General features: G+C 46.0%; 1 protein-coding gene across 1 annotated transcript in view; it reads right to left on the bottom strand.

The window, feature by feature from the left end:
- The window catches only part of Itpr2 (inositol 1,4,5-trisphosphate receptor type 2), a 391,594-nt gene that overhangs the window by 271,421 nt on the left and 104,722 nt on the right, over positions 1-15,451 (bottom strand). Inside the window, 4 exon segments of the mRNA XM_038317812.2 lie at positions 4,760-4,921; positions 7,149-7,290; positions 12,032-12,192; positions 12,657-12,756. Coding sequence (XP_038173740.1) covers positions 4,760-4,921; positions 7,149-7,290; positions 12,032-12,192; positions 12,657-12,756 — 565 coding nt within the window.

Genomic DNA, 15,451 nt, shown 5'->3' with positions numbered 1-15,451 from the left:
TAATCTAATCGGTGAATGAAGCAGGACGGAGACCAGAGGCAACATCCCCCACAGAGAGGCTGGAGAGAAAGGACAAGGACGTAAGGATGAAGAGGATGTGAGGACAGCAGCCATGGGAGAGGGCATGCCAAGCAACGGAGAGGCACCTGCAACGGTCCTGTGGTAGGGGAACTGCAGACACCAGGCACACACGTGGTGCACATACACGCAGGCAGGGGAAAAAATGGAGAGTCTTTGTGAGTTGTGGCAAAAGACAAAATGTTATTCTAACAGTGTATGTGTGTGTGTGAGAGAGAGAGAGACAGAGAGAGAGAGAGAGACAGAGAGAGAGACAGAGAGACAGAGAGAGAAGGCGAGGGAGGGAGGGAGAGATGAGAGCGGAGAGGAGGGAGAGGGAGGAGAGAGAGAGCGCGTGCACTATTGGGGAGGCTCAACTAGGCACTATTCAGTATGCTTCCTGTTCTTTTTTTTTAATATCTATGATTTGTGTGTGCATGTGCACCACATGCATGCAGTACCCACAGATGCCAGAAGAGGGCATCAGACATCCTGGAACTGGAGTTAGAGATAGTTGGAAGGCTGTGTCGATGCTGGGAACTGAACCCAGACTCTCAGGAAGAGAAGGCAGTGCTGCTGAGACATCTCCAGCCCTGTTCCTAGTCCTTCATCTCACCCCCTAAGTCCCAAACCCCCTAAGTCACTTGTTTTCACACCTCTGTGTATTAACCACACATCCATAGAACCTTAGAGCTAAGGAATGTAACTCCTTCAACGAGCAAATGCTTTCTATTTCTGGGATGCACCTCTGTGTTGATGATGAGATAATTTATTGATTAGAAAGCGGTTTTTGCCTTGAGCAAAATTTACCAGAACGTACCTAGTTCTTGAAAATAATATTGGTTACACAAATCTAATTATAATCTAGGAATCGTTTTTTGTGGCCTTTGGAATGATGTCTTTGCGAATGGGTGGGTCAATTAACTGAAGTAAAAGGTCCTCTGCCGTGTGTCACTTTAAAGCTGTGTATTGATTTACACACTGTTATGACCATCAGAACCATACTCTGGTGTGGGGTAAGCTTCCAAGATGCTGATAAATAATTAAATGAAGTTAGAGGTGCTATCAAGTTCTCTAAATAATAATAAACCCAAGAACAACATTAAAGACCTGGGTTGGCGCTAACTCACACATGAACTCTTGATTTAATGTTTAAATGCAGGTGAAGACATGGAAAATTAGATAATCAAAGCAAAAATTAAAGCTTTTCTCCCTACATTTTAAAATCTTTTCCCATAAACCACCAGAAAGCTATCTACAGTAGTTAGAGGAATGGCTTGCTGTGGCTCACTTCAGTGGATACCCTTCACTGTGGTCAGGAAGCCAGGGCAGAGAGGAGTATGCTGGCCACATAGCACTCAGCCCGGAGCAGGGACAAATGGTGCTGGGCTCACTGTCCCAGCCACAGAATGGTGCTGCCCACGGCTGTAGGAAATCCTACAGCCAATAGCCTTTAAATTAACCACCCATGGGCGTGGCCTCTTATATTATTTACGCCAATGTAAAGCATGCATGCATCTGGCCTCTTTTCCAACTGTGAGATTCGTTTGCTGTTCTCTGTTCCAGCAGAGGATATTGATTTGTGAGTTCTACCCCTAAATAAATAACCATCTATTATTTTCAGTTCTGAGCTAGTGTGGGATTTCTTTTAAGCCTATATTCAAGGTCTTCCATTTTCGGTTAAAGACCTGTCTGTGTGTGCAGGTCACGGCAGGTGGCACGGCTACTGTGTGCTCATGAATGCAGCATCGTGTCATGTCCTGAAGACAGCATTCACAGGGCTCTCACCCAGCCTCCAGCTCCCATAATCTTCCCACTACCTCTTCTGAAATGATTCCTGGGTCTCTGGAGATGTTAGAGGTGTCCCATCTGGGTCTGAGCAAAATGCAAACTTACTTAATTCAACAGAAGCAAAAAAAAAAAAAAAAGAGGTTCCAGCCCATGGTTTAGAATCAATGAGATTCTACAGAAAACAGATGGGGTAAGGTACTTGACCCTCAGTGAGCCACCCAGGAGTCCTTGTTCCTTGGTCAGATCAGTGACTTAGCTGGAGAGGCAATGAGTGGAAAGGGGAGGAGAAGAGAGGGGAGAGGGGAAAGAGAGCACAAGAGAGGAATAGATCGCCCTGCAGTGACACACTGCAAGGGATCTAGAGATCGTGTAAACACCTACCAGCGGGTGATTATGTGTGTACTCAAATGTGTTTGCTTGACAGGAAGATGGGTGGTTTCAGGGCGGACCCCCACCGGGTACTCTGAACACCAGGTTCCAGATGTGAGCAAACCACTGTCTTATGCGGCCATTACCACAGAGCCAACCTGCCGCCAGGCCTTCCTTGCCGATATCCTCAAACTGAGCCCAGATAAACAACTTCTCCCTTCCGTGGCTTCTTGGGAGGCCTTTGATCACAGAAAAGTAACTAGTAACCAGCACAAGGAAAAGTAACTAGGTTCCAGGGACCAAAGACGTGGGGAGGAGGTGAAACCCACCCAGCTGCCTCTCAGGCGCTGTCCAGTTTGTCTCCAGTGCCACATCCCCAATGCCTTCTGGATCTATTCCTTCCCAGGGAGACACGAAGGACCCTGTCTACACTGCCATCCTACTGGAATATGGTGAAACTGGCAGTATGGACCCAGCGGCAGCATTTCAACCAGAAAGTACGAGGTTCTTCACCAGGATGGCATAGAGGTGTCTATTATATTATATATTATATGGCATGTATCTAAATACATGATACGTTTAAGGGCCTGTTAAAAACTGTCCGTTGCTCCTGTTCCTTGACATATTATTACTGTCTAGCTAATCTGTTTTAAATATTGTTTTTGTACCTCTCTTAATCTCGAAGCTGAATTCCAAAGTTGACATATTTTAACACATTCTTCCTTAAGGAGAAAAAAATATGCTTTCTTGCCAAGATACTTCCAGGTTCTCGGGGATGACTCAGAAGCTGGGTTTACACACCTGAATTCATTCTTAGAACTGTAGTCTGGCATTTGAGGATACAGCCAAGTCACAGTGCCCACCTGGTGCCAAGTTTGTTTCCCAATACCAAAAAAAAGAAAATGAAAACAAAAAACACACAAAAAATATGTTTTGAGTGCTGCACTCAGCTCCTCGGTCTCCGCTCCTTATCTTAACTCAGTGCTATTATGTGGAGCTGATTTGTTAAACTGCCAGGCTTGAAACAAAATGAGTGCAAGCTGAGTGTGCAAGCTGAGTGTTGCTCGCTTGCCTCAACCTCCTCCCTCCTGATCCACAGCCTGAGCTCTGAGTCTCGGGCTCCGCCTCCCAGCCCTCTCTTCAGGTCTACTCCCTCATGAACTAAACTCAGCAATTAATTGATCTTGTGCCTTTGATTCCAGCACTTAGGAGGCAGAGGCAGGCAGATCTCGGATGTCTGAGGTCAGCCTGGTCTATACAGTGAGTTCCAGGACAGCCAGGGCTACACAGAGAAACCCTGTCTCGAAAAACCCAAACAAAAAAACACCAGTAATACATAGATGTTCCTACTAGATAAGTAAATACATGAAGAAAAAAAATTTTATGTAATAAATACATGAATAAATTTAGTCAAACATTTACATTATTGAACTTAATGCAAAATATTACAGACTTTTAAAGGTTATCTATATTTTGTGTGTATGCATTTTGTCTGCAGGTATGTATGTACACCCATGTGTCTGTTGTGCCAGCAGAGGCCAGAAGGGGGCATTGGATCTCCTGGAACTGGAGTTACAGCCAGACATGAGCGGCCCCGTGAGCGCTGAGAATTGAACCCAGGTCCTCTGAAAGAGAAGCCAGTGCTCTTAACCACTGAGACATCTCTCCAGACTCAATTACATATTTTTTAGACAGAGTGAGACTTGAAATAAATTTCACTAGCAGATTACAGTTTTTGGCTACAAGCCACACAAGCCACCCCTGGCTTCCACAGCTCAGGCTGCCCTAGGACCACGGCGACCTTTCCAGTATCATTCTTTTTCACTACCCCATTGCATAGGCACTTGCGGCTGAACACTGGGTCCCCAGCAGGGGCGGAGTTGTGGGAGGCTGAGTCTTCAGGCAGAGCCTCCCTTGGAGGAAGTGAGTCACTGGGGGTGGACCTTGCGGCTTTATAATCCAACTTCCTGTTTGTTCTCCCTTCCTGTGCTGCCAAGAGGCAAAGGATCGCCCTGTGCTCCCCCCCCCCCACCAGGATAGTCTGAACACCTTCAAACTGTGGCTCCAAACAAGCCCTCACTCTCTTGAGCTTCTTCTTGTCAGGAATTTGGACCCAGGGAGAAAAGTGACCAATCTGATTACTCTGTCCACCTCAAATGCCTGCTCCCATACAGTCATGTAGACGGCTCCCGGTCCCCACCACTCACAGAGCTCCCCAGTCCCTTAGCATCGCAGTCCTCTGCCCCCTCCTGTCCATCCCCTCAGTCCCTTCTCCTGCTTCAGGTGCCTGTTGGATCTTTGCCACAAGACGATATCTTAGTAGGTGCACACACAGCGAGGCACAAGAAAGGACCAGGGTACCATGCTCAGCAGGCGCCAGGATCGTGTACAGAGATATACAGCATCCCCACCTGCAAGTCCTAGCTCCTAACAGTCCTTAGAGGTGGTCCTCTGAGCTGCCCACATAAAGCCTGTCCTTGCAAAGTCCGGTTTCCGCCTCCGCGGTCCGCACTTGACCACCGGCACCGGGCTCCGGACCCACCTGGTTCTTCCTGTAGTCCTGCTGCGAATGCCGCAGCACGCGGTAGCAGAGGCGCAGCACGTACTTGTAGGGCGCGTAGCGCTGGTCGCCCAGGTCCTCCAGCCTCAGCATGGAGCCCTCGCCCGCCTTCTCCTTGAAAGGCGCCTTAAGGATCCCGAACACCTAGAAGGATAAGAAGATCCTCCTGTTCTTATCCACTCACGTGCACACTTTGCGACCTATTTGCGTTTTTAACAAATAACGAGGACTTAAAAATACTGCAAAAATATGTGAGTGAAATTAGTGCAAAGGTGGAAGGTACTTAATGGTCCTTAGAACTGAATAATAAATACCACATTGTCAAACCAAACACCTACTGCTTACAAGAGCACCCAAGGTTAACAAGTCTGCTACATCAATGACATGACTAATTTTATTTAGAAATTGTATTTCATTAAGATGGGAAATATAAATGTTTTTATATCAAGCTACAGATTAATGAAAATATATTTTCTATGTGCTTTTATTATTCTGTTTTTATAATTTTACCAAATCAAATAATGTAAAAAAAAAGTTTACTTTTACCTGAAACTTAATAGCTTCCAAATGTCACTCTTACCTCATTTTAGGCAAAAGGATAAAACTCCAAATACATTGCAAATACTAATGACCAGGATTCTAAATACATAAAACTCTTTTTCAGAGAGTTCATCCACTGCTCACAGAATTGAAGATCAGTGGGCCACAAGGAATGAAAAACATCAACAATTGAAGATCATTAACAGGAAGCAATTCAGAGAGAGTCCTAGCTCCTCCTAAGCCCTGCATCCCTCCCCACCCCCATTCCCAGGCAGCCCACATTCTTGCCTCCTGGAGAGGAGGCAGCAGGCCTAAATTCTCAGCTGAAGGAGCAGGAGATCAGGCCCAGGCCATATAGAGCACATGAGCACGTGCTCAAGATCTCTCTCCACGTCTCTGCAGCCTCCTAGGAATCTCCGACCCAGGCGGATGGGCTGGCCTTAGTTAATGAATCTTCCTACATCAACTAACCCTAATATGGACCATCCCTTACAGGCTTGGCGCTCATCTCCCAGTGATTCATTCTGGAGCCGTCCAGGTGCAGCTAACACAACCATCACTAGACGCTAACACCAACCATCCCCAGATGCTAACACAACCATCACTGGGAGCTAACACTAACCATCACCAGAAGCTAACACTAACCATCACTGGGAGCTAACACTAACCATCACTAGATGCTAACACTAACCATCACTAGATGTAGAAGGAAGCGGCGGGCTGTGTCCCGCCACCCGGCCGCCGGCTAGCTTTACACCCGAAATAATTACACGGAAACTGTATTCTTTTAAAACACTGCCTGGCCCATAGTTTCAGCCTCTTATTGGCTAATTCTCATATCTTGCTTTAACCCATATTTAGTAATCTCTGTAGCACCACGAGGTGTGGCTTACCAGGAGAGATCTTAACCTGCGTCCATCTCGGAGAGGAGAAGCATGGCGACTCACTATGGCGACTGCCTGAAGCGTCTCCCCAACTCTCCCAGAATTCTGTTCTGTCTATTCCACCCTCTACCTAATTTTCTGTCTCTTAAAGGGCCAAGGCAGTATCTGTTTATTAATAATGAAAGTAACACATAGACACTCCCTCCATCAACTAGACACTAACACTAACCACACTAGACGCCTAACACTAACCATCACTGGGAGCTAACACTAAACCATCACTGGGAGCTAACACTAACCATCACTAGACCTAACACTAACCATCACTAGACACTAACACTAACCATCACTGGAGGCGTAACACCTAACCATCACTAGACGTCTAAACACTAACCATCACTAGACGCTAACACTAAACCATCACTGGGAGCTAACACTAACATCATCACTAGACGCTAACACTAACCATCACTAGACGCTAACACTAACCCATCACTAGACGCTAACACTACCATCACTAGGAAGCTAACACTAACCATCACTGGGAGCTAACACTAACCATCACTAGACGCTAACACTAACCATCACTAGACACTAACACTAACCATCACTGGGAGCTAACACTAACCATCACTAGACGCTAACACTAACCATCACTAGACACTAACACTAACCATCACTGGGAGCTAACACTGTCTTGAGGCAGACTTGTAACAAACTCTATGAGCCATCTAGGAAGTGGATCCCTTCTCAGTCTGCTCTTGAGATGACAGTGGCCCTACCTAAGCCTTGACCATTCCTCTGAGAATGCCCCTGAGCAAAAACTACCCACAGATCCTGCTCTTACATTTAAAACTCACAGAAACTAAAATGAGTGTCAGCAGGGCATGACTGATACTGTAGCTCAGAATATAAAATGTGCAGACATGGTTCATGAAGCAACTCACCTGTGCCAGGATGTTCTGTTCCCTCATGAGTTTCTGCCGTTCCCGGTTTGGCTTGGTGATGACCACATCCAGAACGTCTTGTCCGTTGTTAGTGACATCAGCCACAAAGAAGATGAGGTCTTCCAACAGCTTAGTGACAAACCTATCACAAAGGAAAGATTGTGACAATTTGGGACTATTAAAAATTAAGTCTGAGAACTGAAACACGAAGAAAGTTAAACTATTTTTAAGAAAACATTTCATTAACAAAATACAATATCTTTTGCAATTGCTGCTTAATTTTGACAGTATTTCCTGTCCAGTTCCTCCCACACTCCAGTTCCAACACTAATCAAATATTATAAATGGTTATTAAACAAAATCCTGTAAGTCTCGAGAACAAATGGGTCATGAGCCTCAAAATGAGGATTCTTGTCCCTTGGAGTTCATGAAATATGACAGTGTGGTTCTTTGAGGCTTTTGTGTGCTCAGAGAAGTTTCTTTTTGCAACAGGTAGAGAGACTATAATCGAGCTCCCCAACAGGTGGAAATACAGAGACTCAGGCCCATGTCTAATTGATACGTCTATGTGCACTCCCTGCATCTAAGCCTCACAAAGCCATGGAAGAGGAGATGGGAAGGTTGTAAATGCCAGAAGAGGGGACATCTGCTGTGAGTGTGTCTTTTATGTCCTCAGTTTTGCTTGAGCGTCACCGTATAGCGTCCTAATGTATAGCGGCGCCTCTGGTGAGGACGAGGCTGATAGCCAAAGACACCAAGCTTCTTCTCCATCAAGACACTGTTCTTGGGCTGGAGAAGTAGCTCAGTGGTTAAAAGCATTGGCTGTTCTCCCAAAGGATCTAGGTTCAGTTCCTGGAACCCACATGGCATCTCACAACCATCTGTGACTCCAGCTCCAGGGGATCTCCAGGGGATCTGATGCCCTCTTCTGGTCTCCTTGGGCTAAACAGCCATATGTGTGTGTGTGTGTGTGTGTGTGTGTGTGTGTGTGTGTGTGTGTAGATATATACACATATATATGTATATATATATATGTGTGTGTGTATGTATATATCAGTATATATAATAAAATAAAATAAGAAAAACTAATGTTTACTTGTTTACTCATATGCCAAGAAAAACAACAACAACAACAACAAAAACTACCTGCTGATTGCTGTCAGCTAAACTCAAACTTCTGTTCAATTCTATACTGGCTGGTTATCGCCCTATAACTCATGCAATCTTACTAATTTTTTTTAATAAGTGATTTTCTCTGTGACTTAGTTTAAAGTAATTCCTCCAGGTTCAAACCTTCTACCCTGGACAAAGGATGGGGGCTCATGAGACTGAGAAAGTAAACAAAACCTCACATGTCTGGGAAGCTGAAACCGGCAAGACTCACAAGATTGCTGCCAGGACTCTAGGACTGAGGGGGATGCTGGGGGAAGAGCTGTGGTGGAGAGGTGGGGGCGTGGAGCTGCCTACAGGGAGCTCCCTGCGCAGCTGCCATGAGTCAGCATCCCTGCTGGGGTAGCTCTCAGTGATGTGGCTGCCTCTTGAGTCATCCATGCTCTTGTAAGTCACCCCTCACCCATATTCCAATTATTAGCTCTCCTTGTGAGACGTGGCTGGCAACATCACTTGGTCTGACATAGGTTCCCTATCTGAGGTGTGTAGCTGTCTGCTCACACGCCCCTGAGAAAAGCCAGGCAACAGATTTCCTGTCAGATTTAGCAAAGTTAGGTAAGATACATATTATGTGTTTTAAAGGACACACATTTGAAAATATAAAAGGCCACATGGGTCAAGAACAAAGTAAGAATAACTCAACACAGAGTTAGCTGCATCTGTGAGCAGTTGCGATAGCAGACCCTCTGTGGACAAAGCAGGTCCCTCAGAAGTGCAGCGTGGTACAGAGACCGTAAGAAGGGTGTGCAGCGCCTTCTCAGGCTCCAGGTAGCAGTTGACTCCTCATGGCCCCTCCCTTCCCATGACTCACGGACTCCTAATACTGTTTCCTTGGTGGGGTCATATAGACTACAAACAGAAAATTCAAATGAAAACATCTAAGGCTGAGGATACTGAAGCCGACACAGGAGCTGCACCCCCAGAGTCCCTTCCTGAGGTGACTAAAGGAAAGCACGGGTGGGGGGCAGCGAAGGAGAGAGAGAGCCAACAGCACAGGCCTTCTGAGGCAGGTCTGCAATGTTCTCAAGCCCTCCCTTTGACCCTGGTTTTGACTAAAAAAGATAGCTAATAATAACTTCACACTCCATTTGTGGGGTGTAGGGGGTGTCAGGGCTGCCAGTCATTCTCAGAAAGAATTTTCTATTGAATTCTAAAGTTCAAGGACTAAGAGCCCATTCGCCACTCTGCAGCATAGACTGCATCAGGATGAGGGGTGACAGCTTCCCAGTTCTCAGGTGCAGTCACCTTGCTGGTATTTTTCACTGAAGTAACAAAGAGAGTAAGAGGTAGGGAAAACTTTAAAAAAAAAAAGCCATAGGGTCAAGGGTCATCCTGATCCACCATCCTCCTGAGATATATCTTGAGGGGCTGAGTTCCCTCAGACAGAAACTAGGGAAGAATGGTCTGTAAAGGAAGCACGCAGAGAAGCCAAACACTCAAAAGATACTTTGAATCTATCTAAGGAGACCTCTTAGAGAAGCATGTAACTTTCTGTGAATACAGGAGATAGACAGACAGAAGAGGATTCACCAAGAGGAAAACACCCCATCTGCACACTAAAATCCATTTCTGGTGTGAGCTGGCTTTGCTCCTTAGTCATTTGTTGTCATACGGGTGGGCGGTTTCTGCTCTGACCTTCATTCATTGGCTAACACAGAGTAGATGTATAAAGACAGTCGTCTACGGCAGGTTCCCACAGGGAAAGCAGTGGTAGGAACAGAGGAGAAGCTGAGAACCATTTGGCTGGTTATCAGCAGACCGACGATGTTTAATCAAGAGGTATATTGTATGGTGTATGTCTAAAGGTCTCTAGGATTTATGCATTTAGTGACAGAACAGTCACAGAGTGTTATTGTGGGTTTATCCATCCTGTTTCCTTCCTACTCAATCCAAAACTTGTTAAAGTCAGGCACACATCACACATATGTATAGTTCATTCCTGTTCCTTGCTATGCAGTATTCCGTATGGTATGAGCATAGTACAATGTTATCATTCTTCAACTATAACAAACATGGATGGCCTTCAGCTCGGGGTGTCTAGAACAAGGCTAGACATATCTGCCCTTCTGTTCTGGGGATTCTATTGAACAGATGTTCAAGAATGTCCAACTGAGGGATGAAGTCAGTGAGACAGCACTTTCTTCTCTGATTTCGCCTGACATGAAATATTATTTTAAGATGCGTTACATTTGTTTTTTTGCTGTAGAGCATTTGTTTAATTATGCAAAGATGTATTGTATTCTTTTATGTTGCATTTGTTTAACTCTGTGAAGCTGTGTTACTTTGCCTGTCTAAAACACCTGATTGGTGTAATAAAGAGCTGAACAGTCGATAGCAAGGCAGGAGAAAGGATAGGTGGGGCCGGTAGGCAGAGAGGATAAAAAGGAGGAGAAATCTGGAAAGGAAGATCAAACTAAGGCTGGGTGTTTATAAATAAGATTAAGATTCCCTGTGTGATTTATCTGGGAGCTGGGTGGCGGGCCTCCCAAAAGAGAAAAGAACAAGGAGTAAAAAGTAGCAACTCCATTTGCCATTCCCGCTGGGCTGTTTGGCAAGGGGCTATTCACACAAGGGCTGGAGGCCAGAGCTCCAATGCACTCAGCCAGAGACTCGGAAATGGCTCCTTGTTCCATCTGCAGCAGGTCATGAGGAGAAGGAAGAAGCATGTCTTTGCTTTGCGGTCCTGAGGAAACCCGATGGCCAAATCACACAACTAGACCCCCCCCATACACACACACTTACTATCTGTGTAATTTTACCCAGCTGGAGCTTAACCTCCACTTCCTTTAGGGAAGACAGGAACAGTTACTGCCGGGCTATATGAGGGCCGAGGGCACGAAGTGGAGACAGTGGTTTCTAGCCACCAATAGCCTTCTTTCTCTCATATATTCATAAATAAATTAATAATCAAGGACCCAGTTTCTCTGAGTGACACAAACAGAGAGCTCACTTTTTATGATATTACATGTTTGATCAGTCTGTGTTATCAGAGCTGAGAAATGTGTCTTGAGTTCAGAAAATGTAAAACTCTACATCTAAACACCAAATCTAGTATGGCCCCGTGAATCTTTTAAAAAGCTTCAAAAACAGAGCAGAGAGAAACTGAAGTCACCTACTTTCAAGCCAAGATAAAATGGAAAAAGTAAGTATCCCAGAAGACACTTTTATTTTTTATTTTTTATTTATTTTTTATTTTTATTTATGTGTGTATATCTGTATGTATATATGCACATGCGTGCAGTGCCCACGGAGGCCAGAGGAGGGCTCCAGGTCCCTTGGACCTAGAGGTATAGGTAGTTATGAGTCATGTGATGTGGGTGCCCGCTGGTACTCCCTGCTGAGCCATCAGAAGCCAGGCTGCTGCTACAGAGAATATTTTAAATGTTCTGTTAGAAACACCTGGTTTACTGTAAGAACTGACAAATTTGTGAGTGTGTGTGTATGTATGTGTGCACACACACATACATACACACACACGTGTGGCTGTTGCTGTCGCTGCTGTTTAGGAGTGTAGATGTCTTTTATTAGTTTTGAGGGATGAGGTCTCATGTAGCCCAGGCTGGCCTTGAGCTTGCTATGATGCGGAGGATGACCCTGAGCTCCTGATCCCCCAGCCTCCACCTCCTGGGTGCTGGAGTCACAAACCTGCACCCCAACACCCAGGCCAATGGTTGGCTCTTACTGACTCCCTGTCACCTGGGAACCTCCCTTACCGCCTCTCGTTCTGAGTGATGCTGCCGTTCTCCAGCTTCTTAACTGTGGTTGCCAGCACTTTGTTGGCGTCATTGGCGAAGTCCAGGTCTCGGACCTCAGACAGCGGGACACACACAATGGCAAAGGCTTCTTTGTCTTCTTTAGTCTGGCAGGTTCCGATCTGCAATACGTGTTTCCATTAAACAGCCGCACGGTCGCTAGAGACCGTATCCTCAGGACTAAAGCACACTGGGTAGGTGCAGATGAGACAGGGAGACTCCAGCAAACGTCTGCCACAGCCAAAGGCTTCGGGGCAAGATGGCTTTCCATGTACACTCCCTACCCTGTTCTTGAGGAACCCCCAAAGGGTGTTTCTTTCCCACACCGTCCCTCTGTCTCAAATACTTCCAAGTAGAGAAGATGCCACTGGAATCCTCCATGTCTTGTTGATGTCTGTACCCCACCCTCCTGAGCCACCTCCTGCAGCCACCCAGGTCAGGGACCTAAGCCACTGACAGACGTTCACACCTACAAAATCAGCGCAACCAGTCCTAACGCCAGAAAGATGTACTGTCTGTCATACTCAGCTGTGTGAACACAGCAGCTGACAGACAAGCCAGCCCTCCCTCCCCCGCGCACACTTACCTTCAGCATGACAGGCCTCTCTTCCTCCGTGTCTATGGGGATACTGGTGCTCGTGACCCACGTGTTGGTGCATAAATGCCTTAACCGCACATAGGAGTTCCTAAAAGCAAATGATATAAAAATGTGGCGGGCTGGCAAGAGGGCTCAGAGGACCAAGGGGCTTGCTACCCAGCAATGAGGATCTGGGGTTCAATCCCCAGAACCTACTGATGATGGAAGGCAAGAACTAACTCTACAAAGCTGTTGTCTGACCTACACACACAGACAATAATATTTTTAATTAGCATATTGGTATATTCAGCAGATCCATGTGTGATATAAACATTAAATGTCATAGACTAGAAACGGTCTAGGGATCTGTCTGGGATAAGAATTAATTCTTAGATTCAGGCTGCTCTGGTGCACACAGCTTCACCTTCTGGACCAGGGGTTCCTAGGTCAGCAGCTGCACCAGGAATCTTGTCAAAATGCAAATTCTAAGACCTCTGGTCCACTGTGGGGAGTGGTCAGCAGCGACTAGTTTATCCTGACCCCAGACAGCTACTAACCTAAATGTACCTACAGCCTGTGGTGGCCTGAAAGAAAATGCTTCCAAAAGCAAGTGGCACTATTAGGAGGTGTGGCCTATTGGTAATAGGTGTGGTCTTATTGGAGGAAGTGTGTCACTGTGGGGGCGGGCTATGGGGTCTTTTTTCTCAAGTTTCACTCAGGGTGCAGTCAGTCAACTTTCTATTGACTCTGAGTCAAGATATAGGACCCTCAGCCCCAGCACCACATCTGCCTGCATGTGCCATGCTCCTGCCTCCACCATGATAAGAGACTGAACCTCTGAGACTGTAAGTGAGCCCCCTCAATTAAATGTTTTTCTTATAAGAATTGCCATGGTCACGGTGTCTCTTCACAGCAATAGAAACCCTAACTAAGGCATAGCCCCGAACCACAGAACTTCTGTGGCCATTGAGAGCACACTCAGAGCAGCTAAATAAATCAATGGTTCTGAGCAGGCCGACAGGCACATTCCCAGGATGAGGCTGAGCAGGCAGCTGAGATGCTTGGACTTCTAGCTCAGACATCACACCGAGTTTCTCGGGTTTCTGGGGGTTTGTTGTAGTCTTAGTGTTTGTTTGGAAACAATGACCCTAGCTCCTAAGTGAAAAGAGGAGATAATTGTCATGGTGACCAGGAAAGGAGTGGAGGAAGGAGGTGAATAAAAACAAAGTCTGGTGACGTACACGGGAAGCCACCACCGTGAAGCCACCACCGTGTATGCTAACTTAAATTTTAAGATTTTATTTTAAAATCTGTATCCATCATTGAGTGCAGAGCCCACAGAGGCCAGAAGAGGGCATCAGATCCCCTGGAGCTGGAGGTACAGGAGGTTGTGAGCCACCCTGTGCGGATGCTGGGATCTGAACTGGGGGCTTCTAGAAAAGCAGTATGCATTCTTAACCACAGAACCATCTCCCCAGCATCAAACAAGAAAAAAAAAACTATTTGTGGTAGATAAGCTTCTTTGGGCATGAGTTACAGTCTGTTTACCACTAACTCCATGTGAAGAGTCAACAATGTGTGCTGACCAGACAGCTGGTAGGGGCTTCAGCCAGGAGCTCAGAGCACTCACACCGTGTCCTTCAGCACAACAGCTCCACGTTTGACCGTTTCTTGAGTTATGAGTAACAAAAGTTATCTATGTGGGCACCATGGCAGAGCAACCAGAGTGGGCACCTGGAGCTGCATTCCCCTCAAACAGTGCCCTTTCCCCCTCATCTCTTATTCCAATGGTTTCTTCAACAAGAGTGCACAACGCCATTAAAATAAAAAGGTCGTTGCTCAGGGTTCAGCTGAAAGCTAAGATGTAAATATAACCTCATATATAACCTCATACAAGCTCAGTATAACATTTCAGTATAACATTTTAGGGCCAAACAGAAGACAAGACACCAAATGCCTCAGGGAAAGGCATCATCGGGTTCTTGCTCATTCCTAAAGGGAGATGAACACACGGAGAGTTTCAATAACTAGATCGACAAGTGCCTAACCCTGGTCCAAGTAACCAGAAATGCCTCTGCTTTAGCCCCCAGCATCCCCTGCGCTGGTGAAGATGTCATCTACAGCTGCTGTCGTCCCTGCTGTCCTAAGCTCTGGAAAACGTGGCTACAGCTCCTCTATTTCACCCTTACGTTTTTTCAACATGGGTGAGTTTTCCTTCTTCAAAATGCTTGCATGGAGGTTTAAATGATAGATGGCTTCCATGGGCCTCTCTGTTTGAGTGCTTGGTTCCCAGCTGGTGGCCTTGCTGGAGGAGGTGCACCATTGGGAATCAGCTCTGAGGTTCCAAAAGCCTTGCCCCATTGGAGTTGGTTCTCTCTCCTTCCCCTCTCTCTCTCTGTCGAGTGGTCATTGTTCAAGATATACCTCTCGGCTCCTGTTACTGCACCATGTCCCCTGCTGTCGTGTTCTCCACCATGATGGTCATGAACTCTAACCCTCTGTAACCATGGATCCCCAAACTGAACGCTTTCTTCTACAAATTGCCTTGGTCATGGTGTCCCTTCTTCACACTAATAAAAGAGCAGCAAAGGCAGCTTGGAACTAGAGTAGTTGAGGTTTTAGGGGTTTTTTTTAAAGCATTTCAGGGGAGGTGTTTAATTAGCTATCCTGGGATGAGACCCAAGTCTAGACATGACATTCATTTGTGTTTCACGTGTGCCTTATCCATCTAGGCCAAAGGTGATTTTACACAATATTTTAAGTACGCCTGCATGTTTACAACAACCCATCACACAAAGTCGGGT

Source organism: Arvicola amphibius, chromosome 2 (assembly GCF_903992535.2).
Source record: "Arvicola amphibius chromosome 2, mArvAmp1.2, whole genome shotgun sequence".
In the NCBI taxonomy this organism is placed as follows: Eukaryota; Metazoa; Chordata; class Mammalia; order Rodentia; family Cricetidae; genus Arvicola; species Arvicola amphibius.
Note: the sequence above shows the minus strand (reverse complement) of the source record. Positions and strands in the feature narration are given on the sequence as shown.